Here is a 26,781-nt window from a genome sequence, read left to right as displayed (position 1 = left end):
TTTTTCAGCCTCTATTGAGAGTATCATATGGTTCTTGTACTTTATTTTATCAATATATTGTATCACATTGATTGATTTGTGGGTGTTGAACCAACCTTGTAGCCCAGGAATAAATCCCACTTGGTTGTGGTGAATAAACCATTTTAATGTTGGACCATATTGGCTAGCATTTTGGTGAGAATTTTTGCATCCATGTTAATCAAGGACATTGGTATATAATTCTCCTTTTTGATGGGGTCTTTGTCTGCTTTGGGGATCAAAGTAATGCTTGCCTCATAAAAATGAGTTTGGAAATTTTCCTTCCATTTCTATTTTTTGGAACAGTTTCAGGAGAATAGGTACTAATTCTTCTTTAAATGTTTGGTAGAATTCCCCTGGGAAGCCGTCTGGCCCTGGGCTCTTGTTTGTTGGGAGATTTTTGATGACTGCTTCAATCTCCTTATTGGTTATGGGTCTGTTCAGATTTTCTATTTCTTGCTGGTTCAGTTTTGGTAGTTTATACATCTCTAGGAGCACATCCATTTCTTCCAGATTGTCAAATTTGCTGGTGTATAGTTGCTCATAAAATGTTCTTATAATTGTTTGTGTATCTTTGGTGTTGGTTGTGATCTTTCCTTTTTCATTCATGATTTTATTAATTTGGGTCCTTTCTCTTTTCTTTTTGATAAGGCATTTATCAATCTTATTAATTTATCAAAGATTGATTGATTGATTTATCAAAGATCCAGCTCCTAGTTTTGTTGATCTGTTCTACTGTTCTTTTAGTTTCTATTTCATTGATTTCTGCTCTGATCTTTATTATTTCTCTTCTCCTGCTGAGTTTAGGGTTTCTTTACTGTTCTTTCTTCAGCTCCTGTAGGTGTAGGGTTAGGTTGTGTATTTGAAACCTTTCTTGTTTCTTTTTTTTTTTTTAAAGATTTTATTTATTTATTTGACAGAGAGAGATCACAGGTAGGCAGAGAGGCAGGCAGAGAGAGAGAGAGGAGGAAGCAGGCTCCCTGCCGAGCAGAGAGCCCAATGCGGGACTCGATCCCGGGACGCGAGATCATGACCTGAGCCGAAGGCAGCGGCTTAACCCACTGAGCCACCCAGGTGCCCCTCTTTCTTGTTTCTTGATAAAGGCTTGTATGGTTATATACTTTCTTCTCAGGACCGCTTTTGCTGCATCCCAAAGATTTTGGGATGTTAGGTTTTCGTTTTCATTTGTTTCTATGAATTTTTAAAAATTCTTATTTAATTTCCTGGTTGACCATTCATTCCTTAATAAGATGGTCTTTAACCTCCATGTATTTGAGTTCTTTCCAACTTTCCTGTTGTGGTTGAGTTCTAGTTTCAAAGCACTGTGATCTGAAAATATGTAGGGAATGATCCTTATGTATACATCTTTTGGTACCTACTGAGACATGATTTGTGACCCAGGATGTGATCTGTTCTGGAGAATGTTCCATGTGCACTAGAGAAGAATGTGTATTCTGTTGCTTTGGGATGGATCTGAATATATCCGTGATGTCCATCTGGTCCAGTGTGTCATTCAAGGCCTTTATTTCCTTGTTGATCTTTTGCTTGGATGATCTGTCCATTTCAGTGAGGAGGGTGTAAAAGTCCCCTACTAGTATTGTATTATTGTCAATGTGTTTCTTTGATTTTTGTTATTAATTGGTTTATATAGTTGGCTGCTCCTGTGTTAGGAGCATAGATATTTAAAATTATTAGATCTTCTTGTTGGAACAGACACTTTAAGGATCGTATAATATCCTTCCTCATCTCTTACAGTAGTCTTTGGCTTAAAATCTAATTTATCTGTGGGTGCCTGGGTGGCTCAGTGGGTTAAGCCGCTGCCTTCGGCTCAGGTCATGATCTCAGGGTCCTGGGATCGAGTCCCGCATCGGGCTCTCTGCTCAGCAGGGAGCCTGCTTCCCTCTCTCTCTCTCTCTGCCTGCCTCTCTGTCTACTGTGATCTCTCTCTGTCAAATAAATAAATAAAATCTTTTTAAAAAAATCTAATTTATCTGATATAAGGATTGCCACCCTCGCTTTCTTTTGATGTCCATTAGCACAGTAAATTGTTTTCCACCCCCTCAATTTAAATCTGGAGATGTCTTTGCATCTAAAATGAGTTTCTTGCAGATAGCATATCTATGGGTGGGTCTTTTTTCTTTTCCCACCCATTTTGATACCCTGCATCTTTTGAGTGGGTCATTTAGCCCATTTACATTCAGGGTAACCATTAAAAGATATGATTTTAGGGCCATTGTATTGCCTCTAAGGTCACTGTTACTGTATATTGTCTCTGTTCCTTTCTGGTCTGTTACTTTTATTATTTTTTTAAAATTTTCTTTTCATTTATTTATTTGACAGAGAGAGATCGCAAGTAGGCATAGAGGCAGGCAGAGAGAGAGGAGGAAGCAGGCAGAGAGGCAGGCAGAGAGAGAGGAAGGGAAGCAGGCTCCCTGCTGAGCAGAGAGGCCGATATGGGGCTCAATCCCAGGACCCTGAAATCATGACCTGAGCTGAAGGCAGAGGCTTTAACCCACTGAGCCACCCAGGCACCCCTCTGGTCTGTTACTTTTAGGATCTCTCTTTGCTTAGAGGACCCCTTTAATATTTCCTGTAGGACTGGTTTGGTGTTTTCAAATTCTTTTAGTTTTTGTTTGTCCTGGAAGATTTTTATGTCCCCTTCTATTTTCAGTGACAGCCTAGCTATATATAGTATTCTTGGCAGCATATTTTTTTTTGTTTAGTACTCTGAATATATCATGCCAGTCCTTTCTGGCCTGCCAGGTCTCTGTGAATAGGTCTGCTGCCAATCTAATATTTCTACCATTATAGGTTACAGATCTCTTGTCCTGAGCTGCTTTCAGGATTTTCTCTTTGTCCCTGAGAGTTGTAAGTTTTACTATTAGATGACAGGGTATGGACCTATTTTTACTGATTTTTGAGGGGCGTTCTCTGTGCCTCCTGGATTTTGGTACTTGTCTCCTTCCCCAAATGAGGGAAGTTCTCTGCTATAATTTGCTCCAATATGCCTTCTTCCCCTCTCTCTCTCTATTCTTCTTCTTCTAGGATCCCAATTATTCTAATATTGTTTCATTTTATGGTATCACTTATCTCTTAAATTCTCCCCTGGTGATCCAGTAGTTGTTTATCTCTCTTTTCCTCAGCTTCTTTATTCTCCATCATTTGGTCTTCTTTATTACTAATTCTCTCTTCTGCCTCATTTATCCTAGCAATAAGAGCCTCCATTTTTTATTGCACCTCATTAATAGCTTTTTAAATTCCAACTTGGTTAAATTTTATAATCCTTTTATTTCTTCCAAAAGGGATTTTATTTCTACAGAAAAGTATTCTCTAGTATCTTCTATGCTTTTTTCAAGCCCAGTTAACATCTTTATAATTGTAATTCTGAGCTCTAGTTTTGACATCTTACTGATGTCTGTATTGATTAGGTCCACAGCCATTGGTACTGCCTCTTGTTCTTTTTTGGAGAGTGAGTTTTTCTGCCTTGTCATTTTGTTCAGAGAAGAAAAGATTAATGAAAGAACAAAATGCTGAAAGGTAACAATGACCCCAGAAAATATACACTAACCAAATGAGAAGAGATCAAAACAGAGGAGAAAAGAAAGCAATAAAAAATATGATTAGAGGGGCCCCTGGGTTGCTCATTGGGTTAAGACCTCTGCCTTCAGCTCAGGTCATGATCTCAGGGACCTGGGATTGAGCCCTGCATTGGGCTCTCTGCTCAGCGGAGAGACTGCTTCCCCCCCTCTCTCTGCCTCCCTCTGCCTGCTTGTGATCTCTCTCTCTGTCAAATAAATAAATAAATAAAATATTTTTTAAAAATATGATTAGACTGATGAATAGAACAGAGCCACACACTTGATTTTGATTTTGGGTGTATTTTCATGTGTTAGAAGAAACTGCCTCCCAAATTTTTAAAGAAAGAAAAGAAGAAAATAGATATACATAAATATTTTCTCATATATATATATATATATATATATATATACACACACACACACACACACACACACACACATACACAGACACGTTGAAAGGATATAATATGACTGTAGAGATGAACATTTAAAAAGATTTTAAAAAAGGAATTGAGGGGCACCTGGGTGGCTCAGTCACTGAATGTCTGCCTTTGGCCAGGTCATGATCCTGGGGTCCTGGGATCCAGCCCTGCATTGGGCTTGCTGCTCAGTGGAAAGCCTGCTTCTCCCTCTCCTACTCCCCCTGCTTGTGTTCCCGCTCTCACTCTGTCAAATAAATAAATAAAAATAAAATCTTTAAAAAATAAAAAAAGAATTGATAAGAAGTTGGTTGAAAAAAGGAAAAAAAAAAAAAAAACAGGAAGAGAAGGTAATCAGGTGGGAGACCAGAAAAAGCCATATGCCAGATTTAGGGTATATTTTGGTCTGTTAGAAGAAAATGTATCCCAAAATTTTAAAGAAAAAGTTACATGATTACAAAAAATAAGTTTAAGTACAGTGAAAGGATAGAATAGGAGTATAAAAATGAAAATTTAAAAAGATTTTTTCAAAGGTATTGATGAGATAAAATAGTTAAAATAGGTTAAAATAGGAAAGAGGAAAATTAAAAAAAAAGAAAAAGAGAAAAGAAAAAAATAACGAAAATTAAAAAAAAAATTAATTCTGAAGACTAAAGAACCAGGGAAAAAGCCACGAATTCTATATGCTGTATTTCCCTAGCACTGGAGTTCCTCAGTTCTCCTTGATTAGTGAACTTGGTCTTGACTGGATGTTCTTGCTGATCTTCTTGGGGAGGACTCTGTTGCAGTGATTCTCAAATGTCTTTGCCCAAGGCAGAATTGCACCGCCCTTCCCAGTGGCCAGGCTAAGTAGTCTCCTCAGGATTTGCTCTCGGAAGCTTTTGTTCCCTGAATGCTTTCTGTAAAAAGAGGAGGAGAATGAAGGAGGTGGTCTCCCAATCTCCAGCCCTTTAGTTGCTGAGAGCTCAGGGCCCCACTCTTCAGTGTGTCCTCAGAGAAAAGCGGTAAATCCTTCCTTCTCCTTGGTCTCCGGCCAAACTCCGAGCTCACCCAGCCTGTGACTGAGCATTTCTATCTCTGGCACACAGCACCATTTGGAGTCTCCTAACCCAGCAGATTCCTGCCATGCACTCCCACGCTGCTTCTCCCATAGGAGGAAGAGGGGGTCTCTCTGGATCTGCCACTTGTGGGATTCCTGCGTGAAGAGCAGTAGCTCAACTGTGCCTTAGATCATGATTTAAGGTAACCCCAAACTGAGAGCTCACTCCTTGACTCCACCCTTGCAGCCAGCTGTCCTGGTCTAATACCTGGGAGCTTTGACGTACTCAGACACTCTACTGGTTTTTCCGTGACCCTGAGGATCCTGAGACCACATTGTCCCAGCGAAGTCTCCTCCTCCCATCCGCCACCCCCACCACCTGTCCGCTTATCCTCTGGAGCAAGGTTCCTCAGTGCAGCAGACTTCTAAAAGTTCCAATTTTGTACCCCACTGCTTTACTGCTTGCTGGGATGTGGCCCCTTCCCCCACAGTCTATCTTCCTGTATATTGGCTTGGATACACTTCATCCTACCTTCCAGAAAGTGGTTGCTTTTCTGTTCATAGAATTGCTGCTATTCTCTTTGACCTCCTGTTGAATTTGTAGGTGTTCAGAATGGTTTGATAACTATCTAGCTGAATTCATGGGACTAGACAAAATTTAGGTCTCCTACTCCACTGCCATCTTGCTCCACCAATCTCCATTATGAGTTAATTTTTTGTGTATTGTGTCTGATAAAGGTTTAACTTCATTTTTTTACATGTGGATATCCTGTTTTCCTAGAATAATTTGTTGAAGAGACTGTCCCTTCTCTGTTGAATGGTATTGACATCCATGTCTAAGATCATATGACCATATACTCAAGGGTTTATTTCTATGCTCTCTAGTCTATTCTGTTGGTCTAGATGCCCAATTTATTCCAGGACCACACCATTTTGATTACCATAGCTTTGTAATATGGTTTGAAATCAGAAAGTGTGTGTCCACCAATTTTATTCTTCTTTTTCAAAATTACATTGCTATTTGGTGTCCTTTGAGGTTTCACATGAATTTTAGGGTGAATCTTTCTATTTCTGCGAAAAAAGTAATTGGGGGGGTTTTGGTAGGGATTGGACTAAATGATATTTGAATTTCCTTGTAAAATATTGTGTTACATGTATCACTGCCATTGAAATTCAATTCTGGGACTATTACTTGATCCTTTACCTCCAGAAGAGAAGAAGGAACATTTATTCAGTACCTACTACATGATGGGAATTTTTGCACCAATCCTGGGAGAGACATCATTGGTGTTCTTATTAGGTTGACTTGTCCTGCTCTGTGTGGCGAAGTCAGGATTCCAGCAGAGATATGAGCCAAGGCTTGTGTCCTTACAAAGCTTGTACTTTCCTCATACAATCCAGCATCCTCTTCCTCCATCTCCTGGCAGCTTCCTAATAGCAAACAGGGTTTGTACCCAAAATGATGGGTATTTATCTTTTCATTGGTGCTATAACATTTGTGGGGGTACAATCTACTTTGTATTTAGAGGGTTGTTGCAGAATTTTAAATGAGATGCTGTGTGTATTTAAATATTCACAATGTTCAGTGGATGGACATACCAAAGGGAATCATGATGTTTGAATGGGATTTTTATTTTTTAACTGAATAAAGCCCCACCTGGGGATTCTTTCTTATTTGTGTGTATATGATCAAACTTTTGCTGAATAGAAGGGAATAATCCTTTACCAAACCATTCTTTTCCCTCTTGTTCTACTTGAGATTTCCAGCCCCGAGCGAGTAATGCAAGTGCTCCAAGACCATGCTGCAAAGACAATCATGCCACCTCCATCTTGTCCAACTTCTGTGGCTGGCCAGGGTTTGCCTCAGTGCAACTATGACGACATCTGGGAGAATATTTATAGCAACATCAATCTCTACCAGGTAAAACAGGAAGAAATAACCAATATGCCTTTCTGTCCAACTCACTACTTTTGTGTAGATCTTAGAAATTTACCTTTGGTAGTTTTTCAGAAACCCTCTTCATAAGAGCTTCATTACCCAGCCAGGTTTGTTTTTTCAATAAAAAGATTTAATTGCTGATTAAAAAGAAGAATGTAAAGAGGTATAATATAAGAGATTGCTGCTGGGACATATACATAACCACTATTTACCAATGCAAAGGCACACATTCTAGTGCTAAACACCAAATGAGTTGGACAATTGTTAAATAGTGTGAGTCTGTAGAGGCAAAGTGGTCCCCCTAGGGTTGGTTCTTCTGGGAAAAACCTTTCAGGAGGAAACTGAACTGGGTTTGAAGGACTCATGGGGCTCAGGGTGGAGAGGTAAGCACATTGTAGAAGGGAGGCATGAACAACCATGCAGAAGAGACACTGTGTGTGGAGGGTTCAAGGCCAGGTTGGTGGAGTAAGTCATGTGGTAATATGGGGAGGAAAAGTTTTTTCAAGTGGGAGGAGAGGGAAAGTTGTGAATGTCCATAAATTTCAGAAAAAGGAATTTGTGTTTTATCCTATAAGGGAAGTGATATATACAAAGTTGTATTTTTAGGAAGATTGATGTGGCAGCAAGGTGTTAGTTGGATTGAAAGAGGGAGAGACTGCAGGTAGGGAAGCCAGCTAGATAGCTACTACATAAGATAGGCCTGAAGTTTGGCAACAAAAGGCAATTTCTATACAAAGCTATTGGATATTTGTCTTTACAATGGTACTACAACATTTTTAATAATTTGCTATTGTTTGGAGCACCTGGGTGGCTCAGTGGGTTAAAGCCTCGGCCTTCGGCTCAGGTCATGATCCCAGGGTCCTGGGATCGAGCCCCACATCTGGCTCTCTGCTCAGCAGGGAGTCTGCTTCCTCCTCTCTCTGCCTGCCTCTCTGCCTACTTGTAATCTCTGTCTGTCAAATAAATAAATAATTAAAAAAAAAATCTCCTCCTTGGAGGCTTTTAAAAAAATAATTTGCTATTGTTTGTTGCTCCAAGGGAAGAGTATTGTTTCCTTTGCTTATTTAAATGGGAAAACTCAGTATGTTTATGATCTGGGAGAAATGAGCAGTGGAGATGAAGAGATGGAAGATATGAATTTGAGAAACAGATGACCCTGGGGAAAGAGGAGGGGGTGGGATGAAGAAACCAGTTGAAGGTGGGCGCCTGGATGGCTTAGTGGGGTAAGCCTCTGCCTTAGGCTCAGGTCATGATCTCAGGGTCCTAGGATTGAGTCCTGCATTGGGCTCAATCCTCCTCTCTCTCTGCCTGCCTCTCTACCTACTTGTGATCTCTATCTGTCAAATAAATAAATAAAAGAAAAGAAATGGAAAGAAACTAGTTGAAGGAGTAATTTTGAGAAAGGAAAATTGGCATCATTTCCCTTGAGGTGAATAAGATCTATAGAATTGTCAGGTACAAAAAGATAAGATGTGGTAGCTTGTAAATGCCTCTGGCTGTCTCAGAGAGAGAGAGAGAGAGGAGGGGGTGGGAAGATGCCTGCATTAGTGAGATTGAAGGTTAAAGTGACACATAAGGAGGTGGGTCACTGTGGGTAATGCCACCGGGCCACCAATGGAGAAAAGAATATAAGGATGACCATGTAGCCAGAGGGCCCAGTTAAAGTAAGAGGGCATGACTTTCAGTGAGCCTAATATTCATAATAATCCTATTATTTTCACCCCTAAATATAATTGTAGAAATTATACCGAAAGTCAAAGGTATGAAGAAGTTTAGTAGATGACTTACAGATTAGCTGGAAGCAAACACAAAAGTACATGCATGTGTAACACACAAACACACACACACACACACACACACACACCCCACAACCTCTACAACTTTTCAACCTGTTCAGATAAGGATCTAGAGAATCTAATAAAAAATGAGTTGGCCAAAGAGATCAGGAGCAGAGACAGCATTATCATGGCATTGATCACCTGGACTCTGATTTCCTTGACAGGCAGGTGGCTACCAGTGACAGCCCTCAGCGAGCATCCTGAGAGAGCTGAGAAAATAGCCACATTTTTTCCTACCCCATACGTCACCAGGAAGACCTTATACTAATAAGGGGATTTAAAAAAAATACATTCTTTATTTAAATTCAGTTAATTAACATATAATGTATTATTGGTTTCAGAGGCACAGTTCTGTGATGTAATATTCAATGTAATGAGCATTTCATCTTGTTTTATTTTTTTCTTCTCTTCCCCTATGATCCTCTGTTTTGTTTCTTAAATTCCACATATAAGTGAGATCGTATGATTAATTGTCTTCCTCTGATTGCTAAGTGACTTCGTTCACTTAGCATAATACCCTCTAGTTCCATCCATGTCGTTACAAATAGCAGGATTTCATTTTTTTTTAAAGATTTTATTTATTTATTTGACAGAGATCATAAGCAGGCAGAGAAGCAGGTAGAAAGAGAGAGAGAGAGAGGGTAGCAGGCTCCCCACTGAGCAGAGAGCCCAATGCGGGGCTCGATCCCAGGACCCTGAGATCATGACCTGAGCTGAAGGCAGAGGCTTTAACCCACTGAGCCACCCAGGCACCCCAGGATTTCATTTTTGATGGCTGTGTAACATTCCATCATATATATATGATGGAATGTTACATATATATATACATATATATGTATATATATATATAATCACAGCTTCTGTTTTTTTTAAGATTTTATTTATTTATTTGACAGAGAGACACATCAGGAGAGGGAACACAAGCTAGGGGAGTGAGAGAGAGGGAGAAACAGGCTCCCCACTGAGCAAGGAACCTGATGTGGTGCTTGATCCCAGGGCCCTGGGATCATGACCTGAGCCAAAGGCAGATGCTTAACAACTGAGCCGCCTGGGTACCCCTATACCACATCATCCTTATCCATTCAACTGTTGATGGGCATCTGTGTTCTTTCCATAGTTTGGTTATTGTGGACATTGCTGCTATAAACATTGGGGTGCACATGCCCCTTTGGATCACTACATTTATATCCTTGGGGTAAATATCCAGAAGTGCAATTGCTTGGTTGTAGTATAGTTCTGTCTTCAACTTTTTGAGGAAAGTTCGTATTGTTTTCCAGAGTGGCTGCATCAGCTTTCATTCCCACCAACGGTGCAAGAGGGTTCCCCTTTCTCTGCATCTTCACCAACATCTGTTTTTTCCTGACTTTTTAATTTTAGTCACCCTGACTGGTGTGAGGTAGTATCTCATTGTGGTTCTGATTTGTATTTCACAAGGGGACATTTAAAAACATCCAGTTCTTTTGCTTCTTGAACCAAACTTAAGCAGAAGGAGGTAGGGAGTAGGAAAGACGGGAGAAGGTTGAAGCCAGAGTCAGCCCTTATCACTAAATACGACCGGCGCTCCTAAGATACTGGACAGTCTAGCTCTTGATCTTGAAAGAATCCTCCTTTACCTGAGATTCTGGTTTTAACATTTGAGGGCCACCACAAGTCTGTTCCCTCCTTGACTGAGAAAATAGGGGCAATTAAAGTCCCAGGGGGGCAGATGAGGGTGAACAGGAGTAAAGGAGAAGTAGGAGGCAAAGGAACAGGGAGTCAGTAGTGAAGAGCTTCACGTTTGAAGTCATGGGGAAGTGATGGTCCAGGGTCTGGCTGGACCAGCAGGCCAGAATTGTAGCAGTGCCCATGAAGACTTAAGGGATGAAGGAGGTTATCCAGGAAAAGCAGAACGTGCAGGGCAAGAGCCCGAGATGATGGCTCAGGTTTTTTTTTTTTTTTTGAAAAGTGGAAAACACTAAGAGCTACAGCGCGAGGAAGGAGACCAGCCACACAGTGGAGAGAACTGACATTTCCTGCCGTCCTCTGTTCCTGCTTCCCTCCATTTACACATGAGATGGAAAGTCAGGGTATGATGAAATGTAGTCTCTGTTTTCAGCAGTCTATTTTGAATGCAGTTGCCCATGTTAAACTGGAGGAAAGAAGAAAAAAAGAATGAAAGAAAGAAAACCACTTCCTTGGGCTATTTACTGACTTGTAAATGTTGTTCTTGGAATTGACCAAAAGAAGAAAAATGTGAACACCTACTTTCAGATTGATTTATGGTAAATGGACCCTAGATAATGAGAACACCTATAGATTTCAGAGGTGGATCCTGAAGGGAGGCATAACACACACAAATTAACCCTACATGTTAGTGTCATGCACGTTTCCTGTTCATTAGTTTGTTCGTTCATTCATTCATTCATTCAGTGAATGGATACATGGATTCATTCATTCATTCATTCATACATGGATACTGTAATTATTATAATTATTAATTATTACATGGATACTGCCTTTGTGCCAGGACCTGCGCTGCTCATGGAATGAAACATGCAATAAACAGGTGGACCGAAGAGTTAATCTCATCTCTAACCTGTGGATGCCATGAGGAAAACCACAGGAAGAGGGGGCAGTGGGGTAGAGAGGAGCTTCCGCTCTGAGTTGGGAACATCTGATCTGACTTTTGATAAATGAGAAGGAGTCAGCCATGCTAGTGAAGAGCTTTCCCAGTGGGGAAACAGAAAATAGCACAGCATTGGAGAAAGAAAATTCGGAGGCAACGATCAATGGTTTTCTACTTTGCCTCCCATTTTCCTGTGGGCGTTACTTTGTGAACTCCTTATGTATTTCTGCTCTGGTCAAGGGCACTTTATTCAATATCTGAATGCCATTCTGAATATTGGATGCCAGTCAGAGGAGATTAGGATGAAGTTAAACGGGGCAGATAGGAGGAGTCACAGGAATGTGGGTATGAATTGTAAAGCTCTGTGATTATTTTGCACGCATGTAGCAGTCAAGTATGAATTTTAGCATCTATACGCTGGTCAGCATTCTGATTCTGAAGTTGGCAAGGAACAATCCATACCCCATGAAAAATAACTTTCTTACTTCTGCATGAAGGAAAGCAAACCTCATAGGATTGTCCATTTTGACAGCTCAGAAAGAATATAGCATGACTTCGGGACAGTTTTGGATCAGTTTTCAGTGAATACTATTCACCAATAGTTTTTCTTTAGGAAGTTTGTTGTTGTTTAGAAAATAAATGTTTTATTTCAGAACAGTTTTAGATTTACAGAAAAGTTACAAAGATAGTACAAGGAGTTCCCAGGAATCCCCTGTCAGGTTTCTCCTGTTATTGACATATTACTTTGTCACACCCAAGGAATGAGCACTGGTACATTTACTGATATCGAAACTAGACTGTATTTGGAAGTCACTGGTTTTTCCATTACTGTCTTCTTTGTGCTTCAGAGCACCACAGTGCCTTTGCCTGTCATGTTTCCCAGGCACCTCAGGTCTGTGCCAGCTTCTCAGGCTTTCCTTGACAGTCTTTGGGAGTACTGGTCAGGAAACCTGTAGAAAATCCCTTCACTTAAATTTGTCTGATGTTTTTCTCATGGTTACACTGGGGTTGGAGGTTTAAAGGAAGGACACCCCAGAGGTGAAGTGCCCTTCTTATCACCATATCTGGGACAGATGTTATCAACCTGGTATATTGCTGTGATGTTAAGCTTGATATGTGGTTAAGTTAGGGGTGTTTGCTAGGTTTTTGCACTGTAAAGTGACGATGTTTCTCCTTAAGAAGATGTTAGAAATTAATTTTAAGCCACAGAAATAATACATAAACATCTTCTTGTGAAAAATTGAAACATCACTGAAAATTTAATGCTTTAAATTAATGGGAATTCTAATCTGGTCCCCATTCCACTTCCTCGGAGGTAAACACTGTTATTGCTTTAGCTTTTTCAATACATTTACATTCAAACATATGTCCTCATAAAATATATATTATATATATATACACACACACACACCATATATATGTGTACATATATACATATATACACATAACACATATGTACACATATGTGTACATATATACACATATATATGGTATAATATTGTGTTTTAGTTTTCTATGTAAATTATCTGTCATACTCTGTGGATATCTTTGTTAACTTGCTTTTTTCACCCAATTATATGTCTTAGAGATCTTTCTCTGTTCTTTTTAATGCTTGCGTTATATTTTATCACATACAACAGCTCACACAGACACCTCTCTGGATACTTGTTGCCATTTTTTACCTCATTAGAAACCACTCCCACTGAACTTCCTTGTACATGCCTCCTTGTGCGCATGTGTGTTTCTTTAGAGTAGATACTTAGAAGTAGGTTTTCTGGGTCACTGACATACACATGAAAATTTTCCATAGATCCTACTGAAGTGGTACATCCTTTTTTCCCCTAACAAGCAACTTATAAGAGAACCTTTCTCACATTTTAACATCAAACATATTTATCTGAAAGTCAATAATGTTTATATTTCTATCACATTTTGAATTGGCCCTTTATTTACCATTGGCGTGTAAGGCAGGCTACTCTTTTCTTTATACACAGTTCTTTTCCCAGATTCACTTAAAGATCTGGGTTTGGGGGATAAAGAAAAAATATCAGATTTTCTGATCATTATAAATTGAAGATAATTTATAACTAAAAAGAGAGAATTATGGTCTAAAAGGATTGTGGTTTTTTTTATATCCTTTTGAAAAAACTTAAAAATAATTTAACCATAGTCCTAATCAGAAGCAATAGGCCAGCCAGCCCTGTATGGATCCTCCCAAACCTTCCACCTTTGTATTTTATTAAGTTACTCGTATCCAGTGCCATTCCCCAAGAAAACACCTGTTTATTAAAATGTATAGACATTAAGTACTACTATTGGCCATCATATTTCTAAAGATATGGTTTAATTGGTCACTGTTCTTTAACGTTATGGAGTGTTGCCGCACCAGGAAACACTATATCCTGTGCCTCTTCTTTTGTTTCTTCTCACTGGCCACAGGGAGGAGAGGGCAAGGGGCAGCTGGTTCTTCCCCAACAGCTTTACTGGTCCCCTGTGTTTCCACAGATGGAATGAGGGCATAGTGTGCCCTCACAAAAGTGCTGTTGTATACAATCATTCCAATGTGCAAGAAGTTTAGGGAAACAGAAAACACTCCTTTCTGGTTTCCCTCATCCAATTCAATGGAACATGTAAAACAAACATTTTCTGCTGACAATGATGACATGTATTATCACCGAAAATTTGGGAAATGTAGAAAAGCTCAAGGAAGAAAATAAAAATCAGCCATTATTTTACCCCCCAAATAAAACAATAACACTGTTAACATTTGGTATCTATCCTTCTAGTCTTTTTATTCTGTGGATATACAGAAATACGCTGTGGGGACATTTAGGAGGTGGGAAATACATTTTAGACGTATTTTTCCTCTGATTATTCCACCCACCACCCTCCCCCAAACCTCCCACTCCACTGCCCCTGCCAGTTTTCCCAGAAGAATTAAATTTGCAATCAGTGGAGATCTCAGAACTATCAAAATACTGCCCAAGACAATGCTGGCAAAGACCCAGTCACCAGGTAGAGTAAATGTCAAAGGATTTACCTACCTAGGAAGAAGGAACAAACATAGGTGGTGTTGACATTCTGGCTTCTGGTCAACCCTGCTGCTTACCTGCACTGTGTCTAGTTCTCTTAGGGGAATACACTCATGCGCTTTGCCCCATGTCACTTCCTAAGTCTTTTCCAGTCCTGGGGTTGTGGGATGTTTACATGGAAATACACTAATGTACACATTTACCCAGAACAGACAGGAGCTAATTCTACCCACAGGCAGAATGGGAAGCCATTTAACGATACTCGATGAGACAACTTTCTTCTCACTCACTCTTCCTAATATCCCTGCCCCAAATTCTCTTCTCTACTGCCCATCATAAAGATCAATAGTCTGTCTTTAGAGTCTTGGGTACTGTATTAGTTAAAATTATATTTGGCCATTGGTCATAATTAAACACAAAATGGCAGAGGATTAAAGGAGATAGGAATTTCTTTCTCTCTCCCTTATATTAAGATCCAGGGGTAGGAAGTACAGAACTAGCATGATGACTCTGTTCCATGGAATCCTCAGGGACCCACGCTCCTTCTATCCTGGAGTTCCAACAGATGCAGCCTCCATACCCAAGATCAACACCTGGTCTGAGATGGAGCTCCAGCTGTCACATTCTTGTCCTCAGCAGCAGACTGGATAATGAGGGAGAGAACCTGCCACTTCAGGGAAATTCCCAGAAGCTGCCACACAGCATTTTCACTTTGGCCAGAACTTAGTCACATAGCCACACCTACCTGCAAAAGAGGCTTGGAAATATCATCTCCATCTGGGTGGCCACGTGCCACAATAAATATTTAATTACTACAAGAAGAAAGGAAAGTGGATCTTGGGGAACAACCAGCAATTTTTGCCATAAGGGCTTATTGGAATCCCAAGAGCGAACCATTAGAATATAAGTAACCCAAAGAGTGGGGTTCCAAGCTAACTCATTGCCACTCAGTAGTGTTTCTGTGGGTACTGGAACCACTATAAAAGATAGTCTCATGAGAATGGGGTGTATGCCCAGGGGCAGGCAGAGAGAACAACGAAGAAAGGGGCTGCCGGAGGACCAGGGGCAGACTCAATATTACCTTCTTCAAGTTTTTCCTAGGACTTGAAGGAAATTCATCAATATTACCTTCTTCAAGTTTTTCCTAGGACTCTGTATATGTGTGTGTGTGACCTAGTCCTGCTCAATATCAGGAAAAATGCCTATGGAAATAAACACAAACCATGAATTCTGTGATAGATCCTGCCGGGCCGACCGACTACAGTAATCCATGGCAGGGGGAACTAGCACATACAGGGCACCTACAAGATGCCAATCACTATGTGTTAATTCTCACAGCAATTTATTTATATTATTCTATTTTTATGCCATTTTACAAGCACAAAAACAGGATCAAGACTTTAAAATATTAAATCACATAGCTAAAAAGTAGAAAGAAGCATTCAATCCACTGATCTCTCTCAGCCTGGAACAAGGTTAGATTCGAGATGTTCAAGGTTTCAAACATCTACAAATGTGTGTATCAACTCTTCATAAGTGAATCACGGAAAAGCTCTATGTGTGTCGGGGGGTGGTTTTAAAAGCTGTGAAGAGTCTTATGTAACAAGGACTAAATAATGATGATAACGGTGGGCTCTAATTTATTCTAGAAATCCGGATTTTCATAGGACATGCTGCAGTGGATCCCAATACTCTTCTGCTCGTTCATATAAATATGCCTTGGGTCATGGGGTTTGATCTTGTGGTGGCCCAACTGTGACTTTGTTAATGATATTGCAGATGTCCATGTAATTCAACGAATGTTACTTTTTTGATAGAATGAAAATATGAGGGAAGAGGACCTTTCAATGGAACAAAATGAAAATGACCTAGCACAGATAAGTCGCTGCCAACATGCTGGTGAGCCCGTCAAGCAGAAAAAAGAGACAGGGTAAAATTAAATCGTGTTATTGGTAACTCAAGGAAATGGATTAAATACAGGGAGGGGGTGGAAATTGAGTGACTGATTAATAGGTAGGTTACATGTTAACTCAAAAATATTTGAAGCTGAAATAAAAGCAAGGCTGTTCAAGCAGGTCAGACAACTAAATTAATGTTTCACCCTAGGACTGGGTTTTTCATGAGAGTAATTACTAAAAGCAATTTCTTTTTGTATTTATACATATAGAGTAATTATTTTCCTTCTAATGCATTTTTAAAGAGTAGCTACTGTGAAACTCCCTTAAGTTAAATAAAATGACTTCCGTTTGGTGTCTATGAATTTTCCAAACCACTTTGAGGTGAAAAGCATTTATTCTATTTTTCCTACCCCCTAAAGGTACAGCTTTGCAGTGGCCCTGCAACTGCTCGGTTTGGATGGTGGGGCCGGGCCCAGTGATGGGAGTCCTGTCCTGATGAGAGGAGCCTACTTGTCCTTCCTGTATCTGCGCCACCTGCGAATCAGGGAGCTGCAGGTATGTGGATGGCACAGCATGCGGGCTTCAGACTTCTGGAAGGTTTGGTTGTCCACCAAGGTGGTTTGCCTGCTCTTCCAGTAGCAACGCATTTTTACACTTCGTTCTTTGTTCTGATTTTTCCGCAACATCAGGCCTTTCTGGGGATGGTGTGTTTCTTTTTCAGCGGTGGAATCGACTTGCCAGTTTCCAGGGCCCCCATTCAGTTTTACTCTGTCGTGTGGGGACACCAAAGGACAGGGTCCTAACCTGGTCTTTCTTTGTTTCAGCGCACCTGTCTGGGAATTCTGAATTACTTCAGATCCGTTGAGCGAACACTGACAATCAACACTTCAGGCCTTACCTTGGTTGGAGGGAGTCTGGTCCCCACCATAGAAGATAGTTCTTGGGTAAATACAGCCGAGGGAGGTCTGGGCACCTCGCAAGGCCTAGGAGCTCACCACTATGTCCATGGGACAGCTGCTGAGCACAAGGTGAGATTAAGATTCTGCTGAGAGTTTTTTCTGCCTTGGTTATCCTATCTCCCAAGCCCCCTTCCTCTTGACATCTGGAATCAGTTAGCATGGTGGAGTAGCAGATGGGGTTTCTTAGGCGTTCGGCTTTTTAGAGAAGTTCAGTGACCACTTGAGAGTAGGACACAGGCAAACAGGACTCTAAGAGCAACCCTGGAGGACACAATGGGAAGGAAGACATTTCAGCTGCTGGTTTGTTGACTTTACAGAGCCTGAGGAGACCTTTCTGTTATCCTAGCTTGAGAGCCACATGTCTTTACCGAGAAGCTCTTATAAGACCCTCTTTGACATTACTAGAGATACCTTTCTGCCTCTTTCCTGTTTTCGAAGCCCCAAGTGAAAAAACAGACTAGAAAACAAAGGTAGAGAAAACTTGAAAGAGCTGAAAAACAAAATTTATCTTTTATCCCTCTAAAAGCCTATTTGTCCCTTGGTGCTTTTAACATCTCTTGAATGTATTTTTCTATAGTCCACAAAATTCATATCAGATCCCTTTCTTTGGGAGGGAAGTTGAAAATTTTCTTGGAATAGTGGAGGCACTCTTGCAATATTTTCTTCTCAGTCTCTAGAAAGTTTATTCCTGAAGGTGGGATTTAATATGACCTTTATCCTCTTAAAAGATAGTTTGACAAATGTGAAAAATAAAATCTATTTACCTACCAAACAAGTTACATCTTAACCTCTATGACCCCTGACTTATGTTTGTCATGTCTGTAAGGCTGTGACATCTTATTATCGACTATCCCTAATACGCAGTGTAGAATAACACTGTCCAGTAGAAATATACTGCAAGCCATAGATACCATTTATAATATTCTCATAGCCACATTTTAAAAGTATAAAGAAATATGAAATGAATTTTAGTCATATGCATCAAAATATTATCATTTTAACATATAACCAATAAAAAGAAATAATGAGATACTGTACATTTTTTATACTAAGTCTTCCAAATTTGGCACATACCTTATATGTACAGGATGTCGCAACTCAGACAAGTCACAATTTCAAGGGCTCAATAGCTACGTGTGGCTAGAGGCTACCATATGGCACAGTAGATCAGCTCTAGATATTGAAAAGAAGTTTATTTTCCCATGCAGTCACATAGGGTCCTGCTTGCACTCAGTGTACAGGAGACTTCTGGTTTGGGTCTCCTTTGGCAACAAGTACCATCCCCCATATCCTTCCCATACACAGTTTTACCCCTCTGCCCTTCTCACTTGATCCTAGCTCACAGTCAGTCAAGTCCAGTCAATATGCCCCTCTATGGACCTAGAGGGGAGGCTAAGATGCTTTTGAAACAAACACCCCTAGGGGTGCCTGGGTGGCTCAGTGGGTTAAGCCACTGCCTTCAGCTCAAGTCATGATCTCGGGGTCCCGCATCGGGCTCTCTGCTCAGTGGGAAGCCTGCTTCCCTCTCTCTCTCTCTGCCTACTTGTGATCTTTCTCTGTCAAATAAATAAAATCTTTAAAAAAAGAAAAGAAACAAACACACCTATAAAACAAACACATCTTTCTTTTGCTAATATTAAATCTACCTCCTACCATAGCCATGCTTTATTATTTGCTAATAGATTAAAAAGGGTTCTTTCTTAGCACTGAACTCTCTTTCAGTTTGTTTGTTCTGGGATGGGAGTTGGGGGTAGCCATGAAGGAAGGGAAGGGGAAAAAAATCCCACCCTGCCCCACTGATTGTAGGAGGAGCTTCTCAAGGGTATACAATATTGCCTTCCTATGCTCTCAGAAGTGACAGGAAGAGCAGCTCCCTTAGAAGCTGCCAGGAGCTACTTCTATACTGGGAGAAACTCAAGGAAGTGGCCTTCCTTCAGAATCTTCAATAGAACCACATGGTTTAGCTGTCCTCCATGGTGCTTGGCATGGTCAGCATTTAAACTAGAATGTTTGGGCCTAACTATGTGATTCTTTCCCATGCAGGTAATGAAAAGCACTGATGGTAATTTGTTGGGGTGATCTCACAAGGTCCAGGGCCAAGACTGGTACCAAGATCTTTGGGGTTACTAGCCTGGGGAGCTGACACTGGAGAAGCCCATAAGATGGAGACCTCTTCCTGGACCCGTGTATTTGATCCTATGATGAAAGTTTTGGGCTAGTATTAACAAGTGTTCACTCTACGAAAATACCAGAAAAGGAAAGCACCTACCACCCATCATGGGACTTTATGAGTTTACTTTAGGCATGTGTCAGAATAGTAGGAGCCCCCAGATGAGAGGGAGTAGGCCTTTCCTGGCTGTTTGACCTTGGGCAAGTCTCTTTTGGCATGGGGATCTGACACCCCATGCATGTTCAGGATCTGCCTGGACTTAGCATGCTAATAGCAGAGGCTGTTATGAGGAAGTGGTGGGAGATGAGGCTATAGAAAAAAATCTGGCCAGACCATGAAGGCCTAGGCTCTTCTTAGGGTAGGAACTACTTCCAAGGTTGTTAGGGACCAGAGAATTCTAAGTAAAAGAATGGCCACTGCACTTTGGGGTTATCACAGAACTACCTAGACTTTGTAGACTAGTAAAGATGATAATAGGTGATATGAAGAAAAATTAAGAAGGAAAGGTAATAGAGAGAAGTGGACGTTGGTGCTGGGATGTTACCATTGTAAGTAGGGTAAGTCAGGGAAAGAAATCACATGACTGACTTGGAGCAGAGGAGACAGGCAGAAGACAGCCAATGCAAAGGCCCTGAGGCAGAACCGTGTATAGCATTTTTGCAGGAACAGCAAGGAATTCAGCGCAACCAGAGTGATTGAGGGGGAACTTGGCAGAAATTAAAATAGAGAGATTAGAGAGGTGGGGAACAGGTTGTGTAGGGCTTTGTGGACCATTGTAAAGACTCTGACTTTGAGTAAGAAAGGGAAGCCGTTGGAGAATTTTGAGCAGAAGAGTGATGTTATTCGATTCACATTTCAATATTAATGCTTCTAAATGGGGAATAGACTGAAGATGCACTAGGATCAAAGTAGAGACTAGTTAGGAGGTTATTACATTAATCAAGGAGATGATGTGTCTGAAAAGACAGCATGGTGAGAAATGGTCAGATTCTGGACATATTTTGAAGGTATAGCCAGTATGATTTTCAGGCAGATAGAATGTGGAATGTGGAAAAGAGAGAAGTCATGGTTGATTCCAAAGTTTGGGCCTCAGCAAGTCTGGAAGTCTGGAGTTGCTGTGATCTGAGGTGATTGGAACAGGTTTGTTGGGAACATCAGAATCTCAGTTGAGGGCATGGAAATTTTGAGATGCGTAGTAGATATTCAGGCAGCAAAAGGAAATAGAGAGTTGGGTATATATCTTTGATATAGTAGGTATTTAATAAATATTTGTTGGGCAAAGGAAAGGCTCTGTTCATAACACAATGGTTGTGAGATCATGAAAAGACAATGTACATGAAATTGCTTCGCAAAGTATATCATGCTGTTAAAATGAAGAACAATTTGCTGCAGTAATAATATACTCAGCAGGTGAGGCAGAGAATAAATTTTTAAATTTTCCTTTAAAAATATTTGAAAGATTATAAGCTAACAGATTGAGCCATTCATCCTAACAGTTTTTGATGAAATTCTTATATTGGGCTTCTATGATCTGTAATTAATGTAAAGATTATTTAGAAAAAGGTAAACTCGTCAGAGAAATATTGTCTAATTGCCAAAAGGCCTTAGATTCGTATTCATGAATAATGGCAGAAACCAGTGGACTGAAGAGAATGAATGATGGGCCACCAACCCTCCTATATTTACTATATTCAAATAGTTATCTTGGCATCAGTTAATTTGCAGTCTTGGAAACCTGTGAATCCTTCCAAAGATCAGATTATTTCTTACCCAGACAGATAATTATTGCCTTCCCTTTCCTGCCACTCCTCTAAGCATAATATTGAAGGATCAACTCTCTAGACCACAGAAACTTTAGAAAGGGGAGTCTTCCACGTAGTTGTGGAAGAAATTAAAAAGAAAATAATATGATTACCGTGACAAAACCCTGCATGAAGTGATCTGTCCATCTGGTCTTCAAAATTCATCTCCTTTTAGAGTCAGGAACTGAGGGAAGAAAAGAGAAGAATATGTATGTATATGATAAATACTTTGGACTGGAAAGGACACACGTCATTTCTGGTCACAACCTACTGGCCAGAGCTCATCACCAGACCCCACCCAACAGCAAGGCATTGGGAAGTCTGGGGAAATTTTGGTGCCAAACCATTTGACATTCTGCGTATGTTCCTTTTTTTTTTTTTTTTTTTTAAGATTTTATTTACTTATTTGACAGACAGAGATCACAAGTAGGCAGAGAGGCAGACAGAGAGAGAGAGGAGGAGGAAGCAGGCTCCCTGCTGAGCAGAGAGCCCAAATGCAGGGCTCAATCCCAGGACCCCGGGGATCGTGAACCGAGCCGAAGGCAAAGGCTTTAACCCACTGAGCCACCCAGGTGCCCCTGCTCCTTATTTTTAATGTCTGTCTCTTTCCACTAAAGAGTTCCCTGGTGGTGGGATTTGTGCCAGTTTAGTTTACCGCTATATTCTTAGTGCCTAGAATAGTGCCCAGTAAATTAACTGACCAGAACATTTGTGGAATGAATGACTGAATGAAGGGATAAATGAATGACAGGCTCACAGCCTGTAGGAGTAGATGAACCAAAAGTCTAGCATGGCCATGAGCTGAGTGCTATAATGGAGTTAGACAAGTCATGGGGAGAAGCACTCAGCTCTGCCTGGAGATGTAAGGAAGGCTTCCAGAGGGGTATTATTTAAATGGACTCTTGGGTAGAGTAGGTACTTATCAAGGAAAGAAGGGGTGAGAGCTGGAAGGGCCAGTATGTATGAGTCCCAGAGGCATGAAGAGCTCTGTGCATTCAGAAGAGGGCCAGGCTCGGGTCCATCAGGATGGAAGTATAGAGACAGTGGAAGGAAATGAGGTCCAAGACGTTGACACGGGCCAGCCCCCAAAACTATACCTGGAAACTCCTAGATTAGTCCAAATGAAAGCTAATAACAGCTTGGACTAGAATGGTGGGTGGTGGAGATAGAGAGAAGTGATGGGTTTGAGAGATAGAAAGTCCAGTCGACAGGAGTTAGGATAGACTGGACATGTAGGGTGAGGCAGGTGGTGTCAGGAATGATTCATGCAAGAGAAAGTGGCTTGGTGGTGGTGGTATTTACTAAAACGGGGAAGTTGGAGGTAGCCTAGGTTTGTGGGAGAAGACCACATGATTTGATCATGGTAAATGCGAGGGGCCTTTGAGATGCCTGGGAACAGATGCCAAATAGGTCATTTGGATATGTGGGTCTGGAGCTCTAGGAGGTCTGGATTACAGGTATCAATTAGGGAGCAAAAAAATGGTCCCTAATCTCAGCTGTGGAACGGCACTACCTCCCAAGGAAGGAGTACAGGAGGAAGAGATGAGGTCCTAAGACATGGGCTCAAGTGTGGCTACTACTTAATGACCTGGCAGAGAAAAATGCACCTCCGGGATGGCTGGAAAGCTGGTGAGAGCAAGGAGAATGTGGAGTCCCAGCAGGCCAGGGAAGTGAGTGAGTCAAGAAAGCAAGAGTGCAGAACTGGGTCACATGCTCCTGAGACATTGCATAAGATGGCTAAAGAAAGTCTGCTGGATGTGGAGAACAATCACTGTTTTTCTTAGTGAACGTGGTTTGTTTTGCTGGAGACAGGAGCTGGATGGGAACGAGTAAGGAGTGGGAGGTGAGGAAGCGGGCACAGGGAATTAGGATGGCATCTTGGGAGATTGGATGGTGAGGAGGAGGAGAGACCGAAGGGCAGGAGGGCTGTGAGCCTGTTTCAGTGTCCGTTGAGAAACAGCTGATGGAGAGGAACTGGGTGTCCAAGAAGGCGCAGGGATGCTTGGGAGGTGGGACGGAATGGCCACAGAGAAGGGGAGCAGAGTCGTTCCCTGGAGTACAGGAAGAAGCAGGAGGAGAGAGGTGTGGGAGCAGCGGCTTTGTGTAGGTGGGGGTGGTGGGATTGGGGGGGTGGAGGTGGTGGGTGTGGGTGGTGGACAAGTGGGGGAGGGGCTTCTGCCGAGACACTGAAGGCAAGGCCTGGTGGGGGGAGGGGGTGAATTCAGAGGCTTGGCCAGAGTAAAGTTTGAAATTATGAGAATTATTATTAGGTTAATGATTCTCAGAATGCCACCATTCCGCCGTCATTTAAGAAAAAATGTGAGTGGAATACCCAGATTCCTTATATTCGTGTCCTGGAGCCGCCATATCAAAACACCACAAAGGGAGTGGCTCATAACAGCTGGCAGAGAACTTTATTCTGTCACAGTTCCAGATGTCACAAACCCCAAATCAAAATGTCAGCAGAGCCATGGTCCCTCCAAAGTGTTCGGGAGAAGTTCCTTCCTTGTCTCTCCTAGCATCTGGCCGTTGCTAGTAATCCTGGGGGTCACCTGCCCTTCCTTGGCTTGTAGATACTTCACTCCCATCTCAGTCTCTGTCCTCACATGGCCTTCTCCTCGACGTATCTGTCTCCACATTTTCCTCTTTCTTTAGGAACATCAGTCACTGGCTTAGCCGCCCCATCCCCCAATATGACCTCATCTCTACCATGTATATCTGCAAAGACTCCGTTTCCATATTTGGTCACATTCGCAGGTTTCAGGTGGACATGAATTTTGGAGGGTGCTACTCAATTCCGAGACACGAGACAATATTCACACATTTTTCAAGTATTTATAGAATTAAAATAAGAAACCGGGGCGCATGGGTGGCTCAGTGGGTTAAGCCTCTGCCTTCGGCTCAGATCATGATCTCAGGGTCCTGGGATCAAGCCCCGCATCTGGCTCTCTGCTCAGCAGGGAGCCTGCTTCCCCTTCTCTCTCTCTGCCTCTCAGCCTACTTGTGATCTCTCTCTCTGTCAAATAAATAAATAAAATCTTTAAAAAAAATAAGAAACCTTTAACTGCTCATGTTTCTAGATCTCAAGTGCTTCAGTGTCGCATACCCCCTATAACAACTGTTGTGGTCTCTCCACTGTCCCCGTGTTATGGATGAGGAAACAGAGGCTAAGAGTAGCTGAGGGCTTGACCTAGGGTGAGACCTGAACACGGGCACCCTGACCTCAGAGACCTCCTGTACACTCAGCTCCATCGCCTGCCTTTTTCCAGGTAGCCCTGAATTAATCAGCAAAAAATTTAATCAGCTACTTATCCATCTCACTACCCTTCTCTGCCAACATTCTTTGCTAATATCCCCTTCTCTACATATAGTGCTTTATACACTCAGCAGGTACAGCTCCATGCGGACAGCCCACTGCGTGAGAGCAGGAGCCTGCCGTGTGGTCTGTTTGGGCTGGCAAAATACAGACAGCTCTCTCTTTTCCGGTAACTTCTGGGGTTGGCTTTCTTTGCCCCAGGTCCACAGTGTCCGATTCATGGAGTTCTCGGAAGTGGAGAACCAGGACGACTACTACAGCATGGAGGCTGCGTCCATCTACACAAACGACCCGCACGGAGTTCATATCATGTACGATGAAGCCTTGAGCGATCTGAAGGAGCTCGAGGCAGAGCTGCTGCTTGTGGCCAGCCATTATATCGAGAAAGAAAAAGGTCAGAAGCCAGATTTTGAAAAAATCAACCAGCCAAACAAACCATGAACCCTAAGGGCTCCATTTAACACCCTCCACCTCAAAATAGAAATATAGATCCAAGAGTATCTGAAAATTCAGTAAGCACTTGCATCTCTGTGATATGCACTTGCATCTCCGCGATATGTACCTGCTTTAGAAAAGATACGGTCCTGTTTCCAGCTCAAGTCCCTCTTCTTGTTGGAGACCGGAACTATTCTTTCGAAGCTTGATTATAATTCTTACCATTGTTGAGACTTACTCGTTCCTCAGTGGCATTTCTGCATTACTCACTGGGTACAAAGGCTCTCATGCCAGGCCCTGAGGGAAGCAAAGTAAGCAAGTGAAGGTAATGATTTTTTTTTTTCCCCTAAGCAACAACCAAAAAAAAAAAGAAAAGAAAAAAAAAGATTGACCTTGGGCAAGCAGCAATTAGAAGCAGACACATCCCTGGGTTCCTGACAAAAAAAGCACCAGGATGCAAGAAGATCTGGGTAGGAAAATGCCAGATAAAGCACCAAAGGGAGAAATCATTGCTCAGAGTAATCAAATAACCTATAATATGTATTCTCTACATCCTTTTGGCATCAATCAAATGTATCCAATTTTAGAAATAGGTGAGTGGGGCGCCTGGGTGGCTCAGTGGGTTAAAGCCTCTGCCTTCGGCTCAGGTCATGATCCCGGGATCCTGGGATCAATCCCCGAATCAGGATCTCTGCTCAGCAGGGAGCCTGCTTCCCTTCCTCTCTCTCTGCCTGCCTCTCTGCCTAATTGTGACCTCTGTCTGTCAAATAAATAAATAAAATCTTAAAGAAAAAAAGGAATATATATTTAAGAAATAGGTGAGGAAAGAGTAATCCTTCTAGAATAATATGACAACATTGACATTTGATTTGGAAAGAGCTTAAGAGTTTCTCGACACATTGCAACACCTAAAAGGAAATTTAGCAAGAATTTGTGCTATTTGATAATTATGCAGATGATCATGAAGAATTCATTTTCATAGCGATATAAAATGCTGCTCAAAGAATGTTTGACTGTTAACCTTTCAGAGCCCAGGCAGAATTCACTTAACATCGGCTTGTGGGCTTGTGGCCCTCTTTGCCACAGACCATTGGGTGTCTGAATCATGAGATGCGCTGATGTCATCCAACATTCCAGGGCATTTAATTGCAGCGTTTGGCTTTCGTCTTCACTTTATTCTACATACTAATGCATCACTTCTATTGATACTCGTTTATAATCCAATGCAACTAAGAATTTAATTTGATGGAAACAGTCAGTAGTCATCAGCCCCATGAGCTTCCTTCAGCTAAGCTCGTCAGTATGTAGTTATCCATTGTGAAATGATTTCCCAACTGCGCTTGAGAAATTCCGATCAAAATCTTTCTCTTGTTCAGTACCCATCATATATTGGTACTCATATTGAACTCAAAGTTCAGCACCTGAAAATCTCTTACTTTTTTGATATTTCATTCTGAACTAGACCACTCAAATATTAAAAGCAATAATCATGCTGATGCTGAAAATTAACATTCATGTAGTGGGAAAATATTTTAACAGAATAATTACAATGATTACCTTTATTGATTTAAGTTAGTAATTAACCCAATTAAGGGATATCTTAGAAACTTCTCTGAAGAGTTTTTACTTGGCTAACTAACATCACTTGAAATAGCAGGTTAAACTGGGTTTGTTGTTAAACCACCAGGGACCTGTTTTTAGAGAAGGAGAAATGTGTGTTTGGCCTTTAAATT

General features: G+C 41.4%; 1 protein-coding gene across 5 annotated transcripts in view; it reads left to right on the top strand.

The window, feature by feature from the left end:
- The window catches only part of LOC101686176, a 206,216-nt gene that overhangs the window by 54,687 nt on the left and 124,748 nt on the right, over positions 1 to 26,781 (top strand). For all 5 annotated transcript variants that reach the window (XR_006606817.1, XR_006606816.1, XR_006606819.1 and 2 more), the window contains exons 12-16: positions 6,814 to 6,975; positions 16,286 to 16,398; positions 16,786 to 16,921; positions 17,191 to 17,394; positions 24,815 to 25,007. Coding sequence is in view for 1 of the 5 variants with exons in the window: in XM_013056673.2 (XP_012912127.1) it covers positions 6,814 to 6,975; positions 16,286 to 16,398; positions 16,786 to 16,921; positions 17,191 to 17,394; positions 24,815 to 25,007 (808 nt within the window). In the remaining 4 variants the exon portion in view is untranslated. The remainder of the gene's footprint in view (positions 1 to 6,813; positions 6,976 to 16,285; positions 16,399 to 16,785; positions 16,922 to 17,190; positions 17,395 to 24,814; positions 25,008 to 26,781) is intronic.

This window comes from Mustela putorius, unplaced genomic scaffold (assembly GCF_011764305.1).
Source record: "Mustela putorius furo isolate JIRA1106 unplaced genomic scaffold, ASM1176430v1.1 tig00000450_pilon_pilon_pilon, whole genome shotgun sequence".
Taxonomy (NCBI): domain Eukaryota; kingdom Metazoa; phylum Chordata; class Mammalia; order Carnivora; family Mustelidae; genus Mustela; species Mustela putorius.
The sequence above is the reverse complement of the archived record's forward strand: the minus strand, read 5'-3'. Positions and strand labels throughout refer to the sequence as shown.